Source organism: Trichoderma aggressivum, assembly GCF_033847375.1.
Source record: "Trichoderma aggressivum f. europaeum strain CBS 100526 chromosome Unknown scaffold_029, whole genome shotgun sequence".
Taxonomy (NCBI): Eukaryota; Fungi; Ascomycota; class Sordariomycetes; order Hypocreales; family Hypocreaceae; genus Trichoderma; species Trichoderma aggressivum.
Genome location: NW_026946395.1, coordinates 289,557 through 309,054, shown reverse-complemented (window position 1 = coordinate 309,054; position 19,498 = coordinate 289,557). Strand labels below are relative to the sequence as shown.

The window sequence follows — 19,498 nt, the reverse complement described above, 5'->3', positions numbered from 1 at the left end:
GCTTGCTGGCAAAATACGGGGGAGTGTGCGCTTGGTCAAGCACCAGCAAGGAGAGGAGCAGAATTTTCACTCCAAACAGAGGCTCCAATTCGCCCTGGCCTGTGGGCAACGGGCCCAAGAAGGGGGCCTGGGCAGTGAAGGGGACGCCAGCGCAATGGGCCGCAGCCGCAAAGTCGACAGCCGCGTGTTCAACGCTCTAATGTATTAGACCCTAGCTCGCGCATGTCGATGGATCCCCCTCCTCTGGAGGTCGACCTCTAGGCTTCTCTTTTCGCTCCAGCGTCCAATGGGCCGCGGGCTGCAAGATGCAGGAGCTTAGAGCCTTGGTTGGGGTCTTGGGCCCCAGAGACCTGCAACTCCTGGAAAACCAACATCCCCAGGGCCGTCCAGACATGGCACGTCTGCAGCACAGGCCGAGTTGAGTGCATGTTTCCCCTCTTACATGCCGCACAAAGAATAGCCCGGGGGAGCTGTTTCGGCGCATCGTAAAAAAAAGAGATGGAGCCTGTGGTTGGGGTAAATCATCTTCTCTTCGTCCGCGACGTCCATCCCTGTTGCCGCGGCGGCTTGTTAGGACCTCCCAGAGCCCACCCACCTCGAGATGCGTCCACAGCGTTCTGACACATATGAGATCGATGACACCATACTGCTCCGCCAGTGTTGGTTGTAGCAGCAGTATCATGTATGCGAGGCGTCAGCAGCGATATGCTATGCCGAGAAATAAAATTTTATCCATGCTGTTTCATTTATTCTGCATTTTTTTAATGGTTTATTCCCATGCCGTTTCTCCTTTGGCCTTGGCTTGCTCGCCCGATGTCCCTGTAGCATTTTGCTGCTTGTCGTTTCCGATAGTGCCCGGTTCGCGAGTAACAATACCTGTAAACCCCCGGTTGGCTTCCCGCTCTGCTACGTGGCGAGCAACGAGACCACGACGGAGATGGAGAGAACTTCAGCTACCAGCTCGTAACTCTCGCCTGTCCCATAACGCTAGTCGTGTGCGCAGATGATGGAATTGAGGAGGAATCAAAGGAGAAATCGCAAGACGCTCTCCTCGCTTTCGGCCATGTACTGCGCAAATCTTGGGCTCTCACCGTCGGCCAACCCCATATGGCCGCTGAATGACCATGTGCAAAGCCCAAAGATTCATCATCGCCTGGAGGATCGGTGCAGTCATCGTCGACTTGACAAGGCCATGATAGTGGTCCCAGCTGTAAGCCAGCAGTCCCTGGCCCTGTCTGAGACACCAGGCTCTACTCGTACAAGTACCGTAGGCGCAACAGCGCACGAGACGGCGCCCAAGAGTCACACGTCCTTGCCAGCCTCTCGGTACCGGGAGCGCCGCCTCGCTGAAAATAGCACTTGCTGCGTATACATGGTACGAGTACACTGATAGTCGGCACTATGGCAGTCCAGCGCCCGCCTCTGTCTCCTTGTCTCCCCTCTCTCCACGCTCGCTCGCTCGCTCGCTCTCTCTCTCGTGATGACAGAGACCTGTTCCCCTGGACACCTGGTGCTTGGCGCTGGATCTGCCAGTGGGCGCTTGGGTGGCACCAGAGTGAACAAGTCACCGCCGGAGCGGCGCCTCTAAACCCAGGCTGGCTGCTGCCGAAATGCGCTGGCAGGCTGATTGGACGAGAGCCCAAAGGATAAGAAGCTTGCCGTTGACACATCAGCAGTTTGTGGCTGCAGCTAGATGGATTGAGCGAACAGCAAATCCGCATCGGTACGATCGATGGGGCCGTCATGGCTGCCCAACTTCAGGCAAAGACGATGGCAGGCCACTCGCTCGCTTGAGCGTGTCTCTCGGAAAATAGCAAGCACCCTTGGCTTGGCTTGGGACATGTGTATTATTCGTCCCCGTGTGGTGTCCTGTTGTCTCTTGCTCATTCATCACTGGTGGATGACACGCACGAGGCCCAACAATGCAGATTTCGAGCTTGCATTTGCACTGTGGTCCAAGATGCATGCATTTGCGGCTGCATAATTCTTCGACCTACGAGGCACCGTGTCATTGGCCTGCCTGCTCGGGAAGAAGATGAGGGAAAAAAAAGCGAGCATCCATCAGGGTCGCATTCTATATCGCGAAATAATCACCAATGGCAATGGGCAATTGGCTTTTCCTGATGCTGAGCAGTCATCGAGCCCTCAGCCTTGCCTATCACAAGCTTGCAAAGAATCTGCGATGCAGCGCGGTTGCTTTTATCCTCTGCCGGCCTCATTCGCCCGTCATTTGGTGCAAGAATCAGTTGATTGAGCTGCACAGGAGCCAATGCAGGCATTCCCAATGCTGATTTCCCCCCATTGATTATCGTACAAGAGCGAAATGTAACGGCATGAAGGGCTCGGATACGTCCAGCTGCCAGCCCGCCGCCACCAGCGACGACGACGACGACATTACCCAGGTGAATATCCAGTTGGCTCGATAAGAGCGACGAGAGCTGCATCAATAGCCTGTGGTGCCAGCGTGGTGTGTGTCGGCCACCCATTCGTCCATTTCACGCCACTTGCGAGTCGTGCCTTGGACACGAGCTGGCCGGCAGACGATGCGACGGCTTGGCCTTTAGCCCGGCAGGCTCTGCGCTTTTCGTCCAATCCCTCCAGGCAATAGTACGGGGTATTCTCGCTGTGAATATCGACAGCAGCACTAGAGCATAGAAATTGGCCACCGCGTGACGCTCTCGTAAACTCTCGTAAAGCATACCGAGGTAAGTCATGGCTTTTGGATTCACGTTGCGCCATGTACGGCAAGCTTCTTCTTTTTTTTTTTTGCCTCGTCTTTTCACCGCGATTTGCCACCAAACGGATCAAGCATAAGTCGTCTGCCATCAGCCGTTTCTGATAGACGTCGTGTGGGGGACATGGCTTTGCGAGTCCAACCACACACGCACCCCGCATAGTTACATGTTGCACTGCAGGGAGGGGGAAGACAGATGACCTCGCGATAATGCCGTCTGTCGAGTCGTTTTTCGTTTTGGAGACCGAGGACGGCAGAGAACTGGATTTCGCCTGCCATGTGTACAACGGCCGGTAGCGAGATGGAGTGGTGATAATTAATTGTACGAGACACGCAGAGAAGTGAGAAGTGAGAAGTTGGAAGTGAAGAGAGAAAAAGAGAGCACCAAGATGCAGGCGACAGAATCAGGAGATTGAACAATATGCAGTGCATGGCGCCTGCAGTTTTCCAGGTATCAATTGCTGCTGCCATGCCCGACGGTTATCGATAGCACTTTAGGCCTCGGTCAGTGATGTCACTGCCTGTGAGGAGCCACGGATTCTACCTACAAGTACTACTAATACAAAGTGCCAGGTACACGTACATGAGATGGGGGAGGCGAGAGCAGGGAGAAGGGAGCAAAGGATGGGACAACACAAGTACAAGTACCTACCTCCCAGGAGTCCGTGTCATCGTTGTGATGATCCCTCCAATCGCCCGTATCCTAATTTAGCACTGCAACTGGCGGTTTGCTTCTAGAACCCGGAACGGAACCATTCATTCGTCTAGTATTACTGTGGACTACTAAGGTATTGGAAACGCTTCCTCGATTACGGAGCTCTCATAGGTACTACAGTACTTACTTGTACAGGGGCTACAACCACGGGAAGCAGCATCAATGGCGGCTCCGAGAATCTGGACATGGAGTGCTGCTCAACTCACTGCCAGACACCGACGACGCTGTTGACTCGTAGCATGTACAAGTATGTATGTACTACCTCACCTTACCTTGCCTTGCTGTATGTACCAGCCAGACATCCCATGATATGCCGTCTTTCGGATAGCCGCATTGCCTTGTTCCCTCCCCTCACTGACATGTGCTGGTGCTGGTGCTGGTGTTGGTGTTAGTGCTGGCTTGTGTCACCTTGAGCTCCGCGGCCTCGTGCTCCCTCGTGCTCCTGCTTCGTGCTTTCATGCTCATGCGGGCCTCATCATGTAGTGTCAGTAAGAGCAGGACTAGCCCAGCATCACCGTACTCGTACATGCTCGACGTCCACCCAAACACGCGACAAGCCTCCATTGGCCCGTCTGTGAGCCTCTGCAACGCTATTTTCAGGTACCAGGCCTCCATGTCGAGATCCGATTCGCCTCTCCCCCCGGAACAATATTCCCCCCCCCGGCCGCCACCACCGAACCCCTACACCGTCTAATCGCTGTCTCTCTCTGCAAAACTCCCCGCTATCGGCCGCGATGCTCCACGATGCTCCACGATGCTCCACGATTCGGAAACCCGAGGCCCAAGCCATTCTCGCGGACCGGATGCTAGTTGGCCTGGAACCCCTCCTCGTATCTCCTTGATCCGTTTTGCCGTCAGCTTCGCTCTGGCTTGACGCATCTCCATCGCCCAACTCTGCCCTCCAATAAACGCTTCTTCCCCCCTCGAGTCCAGACTCTCTGCCTCTGTGCCGCTCCAAGCGAACATCCGTCTCCGCCCCGGTCCGTCCAAGCTTGCTCCTCCGAAGATGACGGCCGACGCCATCTCCGGCTCCGGGCCCGCATCCGGCTCCCCCCAGCCTCTCCGGCTGCTCATCCTCGAGGCCGACACGCCGCAGCCCATCACAAACGCCAAATATGGTGGCTATCGCGGAGTCTTCACTGCTCTGTTGACGGCGGCGGCGGAGTCCATGGTTCCGCCGCGGCAGCTCTCCGACGTGGCCACGGTCACGGCGCACAACATTGTGGAAGACATGCAGGACTACCCGCCGCTGGACGACGTCGACGCCGTTCTAATTACTGGCTCGCGTCACACGGCATATGAGGATGACCCCTGGATCCTAAAGCTGGTGGAGTATGCAAGGCAGGCCATCGACACCGGTCGCATCAGAGTCGTGGGCGTGTGCTTTGGCCACCAAATCATTGGCAGGGCCATGGGTGCGCGGCTCGGCAGGAGTGATAAGGGCTGGGAGGTGGCCGTCACCGAGGTTGACTTGACCGACAAGGGCAAGGCCATTTTCCAGCTTGACAAGATGGTGAGCTCCCTGTCGCTGCTGCTTTTCACTGGGTGGAGTATTGCTTGCGCTAACACGCGCCTTTCTTGCAGCGGATTCATCAGATGCATCGCGACGTTGTTCTAGAATTTCCCAAGGGTGCCGTTCCCCTCGGCGGAAACGACATGTGCCCAGTCCAGGCCATGTACAGCCCTGGTCGCTACATCTCCGTCCAAGGCCACCCCGAGTTTACGGGCGACATCGTGTCCGAGGTCCTCACCAACCGACACAAGGCTGGTATCTTTACAGACGACATGTTTGACGACGGCATGAAACGTACGCCCCTCGAACACGACGGCGTCGTCATCGCAAAGGCGTTTCTCGACTTCATGAGGGGCGGTTAAGCCACATTGGCAAGACACCATGGTTGAGGTGGGATAGAGGCACACGTATGCAAGCGCTGATTCAACTGCCTCGTGCCCATGTTAGCAGCAGGAGTCAAGGCTGGCAAACCTTTCTTCTTCTTTTTTTTTATGTACAAGTACTCTTTTGTGCATTCCTACTTCCGATTATAGACGAATCACATTTGCCAAAGTGCGGTGAGCTCTCACCTGCAGTGGGAGTTGGCTGAAATCCTATTTCATACGTTCACGTCCATCCCCGGAAATTTCCATGCGGTGCTTGCCTTGGGTTGCATATTCTAACGCAGAGCCGCAGTAGACCTCGCACAGAGGGCACAGACTGAAACATGCATCCGCCTTTTTGGTCGGCGAATGACGGTTGAGGTGATGACATGGTGCACTCTAACCGGCAGATTTTTGCCTTGGGGGCTGAAAGTCTTGAGATGTCGGTCCTCTCAAAGCGCATTCCATCGCTCACCAGCAGATATTACATACTGAATACTGTGCTGTATCAGGATACTGAGCCCTGCCTTGTGACGAATATCAAGGGCCGATCGGAGATGATCTACACCGCTACGGCTGCTTCCGACAAGATCAGATTTGGTGTGTGTTGCAGTCACATGCGAATACTGCACCACCACCAAGTAGCGCAAAACGCACACTGAACTGATTGAATCCTAGAACACAGTTCTGCCCATAAAAAGAAAGGGGGAATAGTAGTGTAGAAAGGATAAAGAATGGCAATGGCGTCGGTCTCTTTCCACGGGGATCTAGAGAGGACCAGCTGAGTACCTACCATCAGGAATCAATTGCGACGGATCTACCCTACAATGGGAACATTTCAATGATGATTGTTAGTGCTCGCAAAGCTTAGATGTATTCATTTTGCCATATCGCCCTTATTTACACTGAATCATGTGAGAAATTGGTCTGTTCAACCCAGCTCTAGGGTAAATCGTCAACTCTTGGCTGGGGCTACTTGAGATGCACTCAGATGAAGTTCTTTCCCTTCATTGCGCAGAGACCATATGCATCAGAATTCCCGCTATAAATCCGTAGATTTTAGTTACATAGAATGTATTCACATCAGTTTGCCAAGTAAGGGTACCAAACCACATTCTATTTGTTCTTACGTGGAAATAAAGCACCGTCTTCTGGTCATCTTCGTTCAACTCACTCAATTGAAGCAATATGTAAACATACGACAGGTAAAGCTAGGAAGTTGTCAGACAATTTAATAATCTCACCACATACCAAGTTCTTAAGGCAAGGGATGTGGTATCGTCTATTCCTCTAGGATGACTCTCGTTCTTCTGTACTGAGGCAAGTCATCACCATCTTCCTTCTCCTTCATGTCACCACAGAGGGCGCGTCGTCTCACATTACATGGCACAACTATAAGCTTACGAGGCATGGGGCATTCTGACTTCCTGAAATGGTGAATCGATAACTTCAAACACGGTTCGGGATTTCGCTGCTCGGGATTTCAGTCGTCTTATACCCCCTCGCTTCCCAATGATGTGTGAGCAAGTAGATGGAAACATCCCATCAACGCGTGAAAAGAGCGATATCCGGCCACCTCCATCAACGGTTACATCGTTCTCTGTCCATAGGCAGCAACAATGGCAAGGATCTTTTTGAGTTTCCAGTTCCTCGGGGCGGAATGCCTTCACACAGCCACCTTGGCAGCGAATTCTACTCGGCGTAAGCCGCTGGAATGAGCAGGTCGCTTTCGTTATTACCCAACAATTTGCCACTGGTAGTGGAGATGATGTATTGGCATGAGGAATCACTCGTAGGCTGTTGGTTCGAACGAATACAGACATCAAGGTACCAAGAGATACAGAGCGAGGGGAGCGCTCTATCTACCAATGGTAGAAGAGACAAGAGACACCTATCATTTGACGAATGAAATAGCAAGACTTAAAGTAACAAATGAGAATCCAGCCACATTGAGTCTAAAAATACAATGTGTTGAAGCAAGTGCTCACTCGATGCTATTTTGAGGTTAGGTCCACGATTCTTCATGTATCCTTGAACAAACGGCTAGTAAACTCGGACAACCCGCGATTGCCGAGCCGTGCTTGAGCTCTCAATTCAGTGGATGCCTATACAAAGGTTGTTTTCCATCGCCAAGATCTCATACGTTACTTTCTCCAGTATGAGTGAATCGTATTACACTAGACTCCCATTGACTCGTGCCCATGCCAGAAAGATCTCGATTAGAAGCCACAACATGCTAACCAAATGACGCCCGTTATGCCTGCGCACAGACAGACAAACCCAAACTCAATGGTGTTGCCTCGTACCTGTACCTTACAGAGGTAGATTCGTTTCATGCGTTCAATGTCACGCAACCTTGTCTCCTGCCCTATGCAGACATGGGCTGAGTTGTTTTCCCCCTGGTGCTTACTAGCTACCCCTGGCTTCGATCCATTACTTGCCTGGAAGCGAAACGCGCGGTAGTTGTTTGCCAAGATTGAACGAATCCTAAAAGTGAGAACCGCCGGTCATTGCCCGTATTTTGTCTTTGTTAGTTCCTTAGAGGCCTCGTAGCTCCGTTTTCCATTCTAGTTGACTATGCTCTCTCTGTTGAAAGACTTGTAACCCCCTGCCGGCATCTGCTTTGGCGAGTCGTGTCAGAGCTTTTATTCTCCGTTGACAGCTAGCAAAACGTTTTCTTCCCCTAGAATCAGCTGATGTAGATCATCATACCAGCTAAAAATAAGCGGAGCACTCAACTTCCAATTTAGGGAATCTTGGATAGTTGAATGGATTCGATGCAAGCCCGCTTTGTGCGAACTGCTCTAAGCGCTAGACACCAAAGGAGAAGCTCCAAGATCCAGGACGGTGCCCGATCTATCCATGTCCCCTTACAAGCATGGGAAAGACATCGGCATGCCCGTTCTCGCAAAAGCTAATGGCAAGATGCAACGGTTACACGTGGCTGGGGTAGAGTTGCAGTTGCTTGGGACGTACGCCCTGAGGAATATTTGATGATATGGATCAGAAACGCAGCTTAGGAGGCATTGGAGCAACTATATAAAGCAGTGGCCTGTCTCACTTCATCAAATCATCTCACCACTCATCTCAAGACAAAACTTCAAGTTCCACGACAATCAAAATGCAGTTCTCCCTTGCCATCGCCGCCTCCGTGCTGGCCGCCACCGCCTCGGCTGCTCCCGCCGCCGTCTCAGGCACAAACACCAACGGCTCCATCTTCATGTTCGGAGACCCAGCTCCCGCTCGCAACCTTCTCTACAACTTTGGTGCTTGCGGCATCAGCACCTACTTCCCTGGCCAGGTCCCCGACGACATGCCCCTGGTTGCCATGCCCGCCAACATCTTCGACCAGTTCGGCTTTGCTCAGCACAACACTCTCTGTGCCAAGATCATCACCCTCACCCGAAACGGTGTTACTCGCCAGGCTGCTATTGCGGACCGCAACCTCAGCAACACCAACTCCATCGACATGACCCTTGATCTGTGGGAGGCCTTTGGTGGACACGACAACGACGGCAGTATCATTCCGGGCTTCAGCTACGTCATTAACAACTAAGGAGTTTGATGGAGGTGGCCTGCGGCTGAGTAGACTGCGACCTGTACATATTTCTACTCTCTTTCTGATGTATATATTTATGACTTTTGGGCCCTCTCGGCAGCAGATTCTTGTATATATATATAATCCTGCATGGGAGGGCAGATGTTGATATGAAAGCAAATCTATAAATGGTCTTCCATTTAGGATATGTGTAAATATACGCTGTTTTCAAATGAGGCATTCACTGGACGTTGTGACATGTACTGGTGAATTGATAGGACCATGGATATAATGTGATGAAATTGGGTCGTAGGTTAAACCTCTTACTGAAAACACACCTGTCTACTGGCTGAATCTATAAAATAGTGACGGTGACATAGCAGCTATTGTGTTAGTGCATGCTCAAGACAAGAATATGCCAATTAAAGCAATGTTTTGCAACGAGGGTCGAGGAGAATGAAAGGTGGTGAAGCTGGAGGCGGAGGCCGTTTGCATGCTCATATATTTTGTACATTACTTTTTATTTTCCGCTGGTAATTTACATGACTAATAAGAGAGAACGTTGAGAGTAGAGATATCTTTTGCAGACACGGTATGAGGTTTTGATCTTTATACTTGAATGATTGAGGTCGGCGTTTACACATCTGTCGAGCTCAACTGATATGGGGGCTTCGATACGTTGTATTTCCCGTATCATATTCAGCGTCGATTAATATCTTTTTTGTGCCAATTTACACCCATTTGTACTCATTTCCATGTGCAGCCAGAACTAGTTGCGCCATCTGGCTCCAGCTGCACGTTGCCAGCAGTTCACCGCAGGCTGCCGATATCAGGCGCTCCTTATTGCAGAGGCTCGTCAAGTGAATAATTACACATGTAGAGTGACTCGAATTTCCTGCCAAACACTCACCGCCATCCTCTGCCTTTTTAAGGTTTATCTTCTTGCATCTCATTTTTCCAATCTCTTTCTTCTCCAACCCTCTCCTCTCCTCTCTCCCTTCTCCAACCCTCTTTCTCTCCTACTTATCCTACAATTCTTCCAACTCCACATCCTTTCTTCTTCCTCTATTCCTTATTCAATATACTCTCTTCATCAGATCATATCTCGACTGCCCATATATTTGCTTTCTCTTACTCTTTCGTGATCCATCTTATCCTTTCTTTCTCTTCTTTGCAACGATCTATTGTCCTTTAAGATACACCTCGGCTTCTTCAAACCTCTTTAACAACGCTTCAAGAAGTAGATCGCTACCTCGCACCACCTCGTCCCATTCTACTAATGCTTGCGAACTACTTATCTCGCTCAACGTATCTTGTCTTTCTTTCCCGTTGTGAGGATGCTTTTTACTAATGTATTCTTAGGAGTGTCAACTGCTAATCGCTAGTATGTCTTCTTCACCCTCGAGAGCCCCTTCGGAGGCGAAAAAGCGCCGTGAAAAGAGCTCCAAGAAGAGCAAGGAAGCAAAGCGCGAGTCACATGGGTTGGCCGAGTCCGAAGCACCTGTCATAAAGACCGAGACAGACGATAACGGCGAAACTCAATCCGCTTCGAATCCGAATCGAGGAATGTTTGCGCGTTTCATGAGACAAGAAGCCAGTGAACCTTCACGAGAAGAGCGAGCCGTCCTCAACCCCAACCTCAAACACCACGACCAAGAGGCGACGACTTCTGAGGTCGCAAAGACAGTTGTCCAGCAAAGTGTCTGTTCAAACACAGCTGGCATCACTCAGTCTGCTCCACCAGAGAACAGCCAGAACACACCTGGTGCGGCCGAATCCTCAAATGAATCAGACACAGTTGCGAAGGTGGAGGGCGATCTACCTCAAGGAATCGAAAGGGTTCAAGGCGATTCCCCCCAAGAACCAGATGGCGTTGACCAAATGGAGAGTGTTGGTAAAACTGAATCGCAAAATGATGCCAGTGCTGCCGTCCCACAGTTATCAACTGGGCACAGCACGGCAGATCCTCAGCAGGCTCAAATCGATGATGATTTGCCAAGACAGCTTCCTAACCAAGAAGAGAAGAGCGAAGTCAAAACCGAGGAATCAGTCCAAGATGGCATCTCAGAAAAACATGCTGGAACGTCAAAGAGTGGTGAAATGAGAGATGTTGATCAATCCACCGTCTCAGCTGACGCCATAGCCACCCCGGAGAAATCTCACAAGAAGAGCAGCAAGAAGCGCAAGCACAAGCATTCCCGCAAACGATCTAAATCACGCGAGCGTTCAACATCACACAAAAGAAGAAAAGAATCCGAGACATTCGTCCCTAACCATCAACGAGATCAATCCGAAAGCAGTGGTGATGAGGAAGAGTCGCAAAACGGGTTCGACGTCGAGCAAGCAAGGGCCAGAATCCCCAAGGGATGCAGCATCCGGCATGAAGCAGAGCAGAAAAAGGAGCTGAGAGATGGGGAACATATTGCCAAAGGAAAGAAGTTTACAAAGATATTCCGCTCTACCCTCGAGGCTCACCAGCTGACCGCGCTGTCCTGGATGGTGAACAGGGAGAAAGACAAGATGCGGTCAGTTGATGGGGGAATACTAGCTGATAAGATGGGAATGGGGAAAACGGTTACGAGCTTGGCATGCATTGCAGCTAATAGGCCACCCAAGAAGGATCGAAAGATATCCGCTCAGGCGACACTTGTTGTTGTGCCCAACAGAACAGTTGCCAATCAGTGGCTAGCGGAAGCCAAGGTAAGTTTTGTTTTGGGTGACTACCTGATTATGCTGCTGATTACTTTTCAGAGACATTGGAATGAAGAGGCAAGCTCGGCTGTTATTCTCCATACTGGCAACGACGATGATCACCTTTTGGCGCAATATGAGAGGCAATTGATCGTGTGAGTTAGATATTCCGCAAGTTGCTATAGGGCTGGAGAAGCTTATGAACTATATAGTCTTGCAACATATGCTCAAGTGCGAAATTCTTTCCCGAAAGAAGAGGTTATGGAATCTCTACATGCCCAATACGCGGACGACCAGGATATGCTTAGGCAAGAGTTCAAGAGGCGAGCAAAGTTCTTGTTCCGTATCAAATGGTTCAGGGTAATTTTCGATGAGGGGCATGCAGCTACGAAGTGGAACGGACGCAGTAAGTCTATCTGTCTGATGCAAATCAGAAATCTCTTTGGCTAATCCGAACAGCCTTGGATGCATGTACTCGCATCCAGGCCAAGCACCGGTGGGTCTTGAGCGGCACTCCTGTTCAGAATAAGCCAATAGGTGAGGCCAAGAATGATGCGGAAAACGGTGGAATTGGGAATTGGAGAACTAATCTGGCGTTGTCAGAGTTTTATTCGTATGCAAGTCTAGTCTGCTGCGAGTACCGAGGTCGCCGGCGAGTCTTCAGAAGTGAATACATTGTCAAGGTAAGAGCGCTCTAATGGTGGTGTTTAAACACAAACTGACAAACTGTTTTTGATTCAGAATGCCACAAATGACGACTTTGACTCTCTCGCCAGCACTCTCATGTATCGAAGGTAAGTCTCTCGCGTAATACAAACGCGCAACCAGCTGACAAGGAGTAGAACTGCAGATGAGAAGCTCAACATTCCGCCGACAATTCATCAAGAGGTATATATCGAAGTTTCGCAAGAAGAGCAAATGATATGCAAGTACGTATGCAGTTGTTGAGTGTAGAGTCATGTGCGCCATGTGCGAGAGTAGGTACTGACAAGCAAAGTGCCATCGTTTCATATTTCAAGGATCTTGAAGAGAAGCACAAGAAAGATAAAGAGCGGGAAGGGATGCCCATATTTGAAAACGAACAAGACGAAGACGAGGTGGAAGATATCAAGCCAGAGGAGCAAGGCGAAGAAGAAGACGAAGAAGAAGGAGAAGGCGTGGAGAAAAAGGGCAAAAAGTCCAAAATCCGAGCATCAAAGCAGTTGCGTCTTAGGCAGGCTCTGTCTCATCCATACTGCCTGGAGGGAATTTTCCTGGGGAATTATCTCAGTGAAGATGAGCTCAAGTCGCTCGCCTCGGATTTGAATTCGATGAGCGACAAGAAGACAATCATTGAGCAGCTCGAAGCGGATGAGAATTGGGCAGAACATCTCGGCCAATACCAAAAGGGCCTTGATATACTCAAGTCTCACAAGGAAGCATTCCTGGGCGGGGTTTTCGACATGAGCAAGCTCATGGACCTCATCATTCTCCAACGCACTGTCAATGTACAGAAGTGTGGCGGCGCTGCTTGCGAATCTCAGAATCTCTCTCGTTTCAAGGTAACTAACTGTCATGAATTGCGGTTAGATTCTTGATTTGGCTGACAGAATTGTTGAATAGTGCGGCCACATGTACTGCGATCAATGCTTGGGCCAGTTAACGATACGGAGGAGCAGCTTGCCGGAAGCAGAGCGATCAGGGGTAAGTTCATGTAATTCCTATTAGAAGCGAGATGTGTATCGAATATACTGACACAAACCGAAGGACCTCAAATGCTCATCCGATGGCTGTGGTCAAGACCTCTCGTTTGTAGAGCGGGTGACTACTCTGGCACAGCTCGCCTCCGTGGTAAACAAGGACAAGAATTATGTCGAGATTGGGAGAGATTGGCTCAAAAATACAGTCCAGGCGAGACAAGAGCGATCTCAGTTTTTTATTGCCAGCTCCTCCTTCTACGGACCACGGATTGTCCCTCCACCGAGCTCGAGGCTCACGGCGACGATGGCCGTCGTTATGACTTGGCTGACCGAGGCACCCCAAGACAAAATCATCAGTGAGTGCATGAAGACACGCAGGTGAGAGTCAATGGACTAACGCGTTATAAATCTAGTTTTTACGCAGTTTATTACGACTCTCAAGGTGGTGGGCTATCAGCTCGAGACTCTGGGTATTAAATTTGTGTACTATTCTGGCGCCTCGACGAAGCAGAAGCAGGAACACGCAATGCATGCGTTCCGTAACGATCCAGACACGATGGTCATGGTGAGTACCGCCATTTCCTAATCTAACTCACTACAATAATGAATAGAGTTATCACTTACCTCTGAGAAATAGGTGTCCACTTTGAAAAGCGGCGGCCAGTCGCACAACCTGACTGTGGCGAACCGCGTCATTATCGTCGACCTTTGGTGGAACAAGGAGGCCGAGAAGCAGGCCATCGGCCGCGTGGTCCGGATAGGCCAGGAGAAGGAAACGTTTTCGGTGCGCATCGTCACGAAGCACAGTATGGATGATCGTGTGATCAAAGTTCAGACGGGTAAGGAGGCAATGGTGGCCCGAATACTGCAAGATGACGGACACAAACGAACAGAGGTTGACGATGAACGCCTCGAACAGATCTTTGAGCGAAAGGAAGGCGAGCAGTCAAGGTCGAGAAAGCGAAAGAGAAGAGAAGACCCGTTTGAATCGAGGGGGGGCGATGATATGGCATTTTAAGGGGCCGATGGAGGGAAATGGAGATGATTTCGAGGGTTTACGGCTTTGAGGCGTTGGCGGATACTGCGACAAGCAACGAATTACTTTGCTCTATTTTTCACTTTCTTCTCGATTATTCTTTTTGGAGTTCATTCGGAGAGGATATATCATCGGCTACGGAGCTGGACGCGACACTGGGAACTGGGATGGCTGGTGGTGACTTTATTGGGGAACTGGAACTGGATGGAGGTTTTCAAGGAAAAGATTGGTTTGCTTCTGGGAGTTTGAGATTATGAGGCTGATTCAGGATGGGTTCGGAATCTTCGTTTTCACGATTTGCTTCAATGAGCGACGGATATAGCGCAAAAGTCCACCGATATAATAGCTTTCAACTCATTTAGCTTGAATCTAAAGTTGAGTTTCTTGGGCCTTGTCTCGCGCCAGACTGCTGAAGTTTCCCATCATCAACAGTGATTCGAGGGCTAGGTACGTGCAGCAAATTGTGAATGCGTTAAAAGACACCATTTTATTTCTACATGTGTCTTTCATTTGAATACAGGGAAGTGATCAAGTTCGTTGCTCTTTTTACCGTCTTGGACGTAGTGCTTGGGAGAGTTGTCCGAGATTCAGATTCACCGACGGCATTTGAAGCCGCACAGAAATTGAAACACTGCTCAACAATTTGCAATATTTACGAAACATTAGATCAGTACCGATCGCTTGGTGGTATTTCTGTACGGATTCCTCATTGAAGCAAATTATTGCATCCTCGCCAGAAACTCTACGAGCTTACTATGCCCAGATTGGGGGTATGTCGTCGACTCTGCCCACCAGCAACTCAACAAGAAAATTCCAACTAAGCGATGAAATGAAATTCATATGCCCTCTGTAAAACTGACGCCGCAGTGACATCTGCAATTACTGTTCGGATATCTGCCTGAAACTTGGGGTCACTGGCAGACCGGCGAGACTGCCTGCCAGCTGCGTGGTTCGGCACCTGGATTCACTTCTGCCTCACTTTCTTCCCACTTTCAATGTTTCCGCTGGGCCCCTTTTTTCTCCCTCTCTACACTCACTTTACCAGATCGTGTTCAAACTGCATTCTATGACGAGAATCATTCCACCCCCTTCCGCTTTCTCGTTCTTCCCTCTTTCTTAACTCTTCTTGACATATGGAGACCACTCGAATCGACATCGCCACCAGAAAGATGGTTTCCAGGTTTATGTCGATGCCTCCTGAACTGGAGATTGGAGATTTGGAGATTCAAGAATCAGATCCCAGGTACACCGCTGCGGTCAGATGTGTTCGAACATACTGGAAACAAGCGACACGTATGACTTGGGACCAACGCAAAAGATTTCTGGGATTTATGGACACGCGAGGCGAGGTGGACTACTTGTCAAAGCCTTCGGCGACCTCACACATTCTGTATACGAGCGCCCGCAATTACCAGGGCATAATTCCGACTAAAAACATCCGCTGGGCTGACTACTTGTTTCTCTCATCATTATATAAAAATAGGTTGCCTATGGACTACGTCACGGCTGTAACAGAAAGATATACCAGCACCAAAGATCGTGGACTTTACAGACGAGTATCGAAGCTACTATCCAGAATTAACAGCACGCAGCCAAGGAGTCATCACTGAGTCCATTAAAACTAGCCAGCCGATCACCTTTTACGACCTGGCGCAGAACAAAGGGATCTCAAATAAGCAACCGAAGGCTTCGCGCGATCAGAAGGACAGCGGTGAATCAGTTGTACCTGGCCAGAAAAAAAAAGCAACGCCTGCTCAGAAGGAAAACCCCATCGTCAAGGCCGTACCAAGAAACATTGGGGATACAACAGAAAAGAATGATGAAGTCGGGGTCTCAACTAGCCAGCAACAAGGCAATATGCCTCCTCAAAATAAGAATGTCGTTATGCCAGTCACAATTCATAGCCCACAGCAAGATACCACACCTGCACAGGAGAATGGCGATGAGACATCAGCCTCAATCATCCAGAACGAGAATACCACAGCTGCGGAAACACATTTTCTCCCAGAGACACCAGCGAATACGGAGCCTGTGGCACCAGAGACATGGAACATTGACAATGTTGTTGGTATCTTGTCTCTACAGAGCAAGAAGAGACTATGCTCCGCGCCCGAAAGTTCCCCAAAACGCGCCAAATTTGATGGCCATGAAATATTGGAAAAGGTCAATGAGCAAGCCGGAATCATCCAGCAAGCTATGGACAAGTTACAGTGCAACCAGGATAGCAAGCTTCAGGAAGTGCGCGAAGCTGTTGAACAGAATAAGCAGGCTCTGGAAGACATGCGAAGTGAACTACGTAAGTTCATGTCGGTAGTCGCGTCGACGCTTCGAGATATCCAAGAGCGTCTAGAGGAGTGAGATGCCTTGTCTCGGCCTTGTGGAGGATGTATACGGAGGTCGGCCAGTATCACAGAGTTGATTTGGGGATGCTCCAAGCATTTACAGAGTGTATGTATCTGGTTATGGGGTTCGTTTCATGGCTAGATATTGCCAGTGACGATGATAATTCAGTCTAGAAGGTTTACTTAGGCACCAGATGGAGCATATCGCACAAACATGTCTCGAGGGCATGAGATGATAGTACTTGGAATCGATCCACTCAGAATCCCCCATCTCGCCAGTGCCAGTGACATGCTTCCAAAAGCTTTTCACCAAATGCCGTTGGTGCCATCATCATTTCATCGTGACGACCCCTGGTAGCGTGTTTTCATGGGGTTGTCGAGCAGGGGTATCACCTCTGATGGTAAACAGATAAGCCCAGCGTGTATATGACCGCATCTCTCCTCAGCTTCTGCTTCTTCTCCTCCACACACTACACTGGACTGACCGTCACTTGTATCACCCACCTGGCAGCCTCGTTTCCCTTTCCATCATGGTCATCCAGGAACTTTGGGCTGCCAAGCAATTGAAACATTTACCCAAGTGCGGGGAGCCAGAAAATGTCCTCCCCAACCCACGACCAACATGCAGACACCTCGTTTGCTGTGACCAAGAAACTAGCAACCAACAACCACATGCAGTTGGCACTAAATCCTTCCCGAGCCTCTCGTATCCTCAGGCTGTTCCGAGTGACCTGGGCGTCCTGATCACCGCCTATTTTTGTCAATCTCAAGGACACAAGCCATGATCTTGGCCGATGAAACGCATAAACGAGCCATGACCTCTGGAAAGTCCCTGCGATGGGTAGGACAACAGGGGGATGGTTTGGACAAGACTCGAAAACGCCAACTCAAGCCAACATGCCGCTGTGTTGTCTCTGCATGGGGAGACACGCACAAAGCCTGATTTCTGATCTCGGGAAATAGAGAGAGCAGCCGCAGACGGGGGTATTCCGAAATAAGGATAAAAGCTGGCCCCCCCTTTAAGCCAGCTGATGGCTGTTCGGGATGGTGCATGAGAAGGAATTGGAGAAGAGCAGCAAGTGCCCCCTCTTCCTTGAGGAGAAGTTTTTTTTTTTTTTGCGGTATCTCATCCGTCCCGTCGTGACAAACACGGATCTGTACTGCAAGGCTCTCCCGTCTGTGCTTCTGCAAAGAGATTCGCCTTGCCAGAGTATTAGAGAAAGGGGGGGAACGTGTTTGCTTGGGTTTGATTACCGCCTTTTTCACTCATAGGCAATACTTCTGCACAGACACCACCCCCAGTCCGCTGCTCATATTGAGGAGGTTGAGTCCAGGCGAAGCAGCAACATCGACAAACCAAGAAGCAAGCCCAAGTCAACAAGCATCATGGGGAGCTCAGTCAGCGATCTGGACTTCTCGTGTCCCAGGGGAGGTAGCTTCTACGCCTGTGAAGACACGCCGAGTCGCTTCGTGGGATGCTGCACCATCAACCCATGCATCACGGACTCAGGCGACTGTCCTGACAACAGTCTCCAGCCTCTCTCGTTCAATCCCGATGCCTTCGATCAGATCCGGGGACAGAATTGCCTGGAGACCGGGTACCAGTGGTACGTCTGTCGCGATTCTTCGCCACCGTTTCTGGGATGCTGCTCCCAGGACGCATGCATGACAACCGGCTGTCCGAGGAACAGACTCGGAGCTGCGAGTTTGAGCGCAAACAGGGCACAAGCAGCCCCTTTTCTGTCTGCGGGCTCTTCATCGTCAACAACAACAACAACAACAACATCCTCATCCTCATCCTCATCATCATCATCAACATCATCATCATCATCAACATCATCATCATCATCAACATCAACATCAACATCAACAACGGGCAGAACTCCCTCGACAACGCTGCACACAGTGGCGAGCACGACTGCGAGTGCCACTAGCACTCGGCCTGCTGCCGTGTCACCTCCAACGCATACGCATACGGGGCTCAGCAAAGGCGCCATCGCGGGCATCGCCGTGGGAGCAGTGGCGGGAGTCTGCATCCTCGTCCTTGCCGCCTTTTTCGCTCTGAGGCAGCGCAAGAAGAACAAGGCCCCAAGCATAACCATCACGGCCAGCGGCACCGGCCGAAAGGACGAGCATGGCGACGACTCGCTGACCGAGATGTATCAAGACAAGACGGCGGCAAACACGCACGAGCTGTCAGGATCCGGCACCGGCCAGATGGCGCAATTACAATCACACTCACGGGCACTCCATGCTCATGCTGCTGCCCAGCCATCTCCGGGCCTCGAGTCGCCCATCTCAGAGCTCCCCGCAACGCCGTCGACGCCAGGCAACCGACACTTTGTCTCCGTTGCCAGCTCCGATGGCGTGACGGGCAGGGAGAGCGAGCTGTCCGGCGTTAGCGCTTCACCAAAGCAAAGTCCGCTGATGCATCAGTCGTTGTTCGAGCTCGAGGACTCGTCGACCCGGACATTTGTGGGGAGGTAACGAGACGTTGATGTTCTCTTGACATTTCACGACACGAGATTTCCGGAGGACGTCCGATGGGGCTATGGACCAATGGCTGATGCATAAAAGCTGCATTGAACCTGTTGGTACGACTCTTTTTTTGTTTTTTGTTTCTCCCCCTCTCGTACAACTTAGTTGATCCTCATGCCCTTGACGTACGTATTATTCACACTTCGTATACGTGGCAGAGGGGGGCGTGGCAGTCGATCTTGACGGGCTGTGGCTGGACGGCTGTTTCGGGATACGAGCGACGGCTTACAACTTTGACGGCGGAGTTTTGAAACCTTTTTTCACTTGTGTGGTGGGGGGGGGGGGGGGGGGGGGGGGGGGGGGGGGGGGGGGGGGGGGGGGGGGGGGGGGGGGGGGGGGGGGGGGGGCGT

General features: G+C 50.8%; 6 protein-coding genes across 6 annotated transcripts; 5 read left to right on the top strand and 1 right to left on the bottom strand.

Moving 5' to 3' along the window:
• Window positions 1-2,394: 2,394 nt before the first annotated feature.
• On the bottom strand, window positions 2,395-3,013 carry Triagg1_7006 (uncharacterized protein; the record flags this gene model as incomplete). Its single annotated transcript, XM_062901694.1, has 2 exons — window positions 2,395-2,623; window positions 2,889-3,013. 2 exons carry the CDS (start codon window positions 3,011-3,013, stop codon window positions 2,395-2,397), a joined length of 354 nt encoding a protein of 117 aa, XP_062754078.1.
• Window positions 3,014-4,455: 1,442 nt separating this feature from the next.
• On the top strand, window positions 4,456-5,324 carry Triagg1_7005 (uncharacterized protein; the record flags this gene model as incomplete). The annotated part of the gene is made up of 2 exons (XM_062901693.1): window positions 4,456-4,962; window positions 5,034-5,324. 2 exons carry the CDS (start codon window positions 4,456-4,458, stop codon window positions 5,322-5,324), a joined length of 798 nt encoding a protein of 265 aa, XP_062754077.1.
• Window positions 5,325-8,445: 3,121 nt separating this feature from the next.
• On the top strand, window positions 8,446-8,880 carry Triagg1_7004 (uncharacterized protein; the record flags this gene model as incomplete). The annotated part of the gene is made up of 1 exon (XM_062901692.1): window positions 8,446-8,880. One exon carries the CDS (start codon window positions 8,446-8,448, stop codon window positions 8,878-8,880), a length of 435 nt encoding a protein of 144 aa, XP_062754076.1.
• Window positions 8,881-10,248: 1,368 nt separating this feature from the next.
• Triagg1_7003 (uncharacterized protein) lies at window positions 10,249-14,250 on the top strand (the record flags this gene model as incomplete). Its single annotated transcript, XM_062901691.1, has 11 exons — window positions 10,249-11,562; window positions 11,614-11,708; window positions 11,766-11,959; window positions 12,013-12,236; window positions 12,295-12,347; window positions 12,396-12,482; window positions 12,551-13,094; window positions 13,156-13,236; window positions 13,300-13,588; window positions 13,646-13,797; window positions 13,870-14,250. The coding sequence occupies 11 exons, from the start codon at window positions 10,249-10,251 to the stop codon at window positions 14,248-14,250; spliced, it is 3,414 nt and encodes a 1,137-aa protein (XP_062754075.1).
• Window positions 14,251-15,401: 1,151 nt separating this feature from the next.
• Window positions 15,402-16,626, top strand: Triagg1_7002 (uncharacterized protein; the record flags this gene model as incomplete). The annotated part of the gene is made up of 2 exons (XM_062901690.1): window positions 15,402-15,524; window positions 15,784-16,626. The coding sequence occupies 2 exons, from the start codon at window positions 15,402-15,404 to the stop codon at window positions 16,624-16,626; spliced, it is 966 nt and encodes a 321-aa protein (XP_062754074.1).
• Window positions 16,627-18,271: 1,645 nt separating this feature from the next.
• On the top strand, window positions 18,272-19,097 carry Triagg1_7001 (uncharacterized protein; the record flags this gene model as incomplete). The annotated part of the gene is made up of 2 exons (XM_062901689.1): window positions 18,272-18,534; window positions 18,596-19,097. The coding sequence occupies 2 exons, from the start codon at window positions 18,272-18,274 to the stop codon at window positions 19,095-19,097; spliced, it is 765 nt and encodes a 254-aa protein (XP_062754073.1).
• Between the last annotated feature and the right edge of the window lie 401 nt (window positions 19,098-19,498).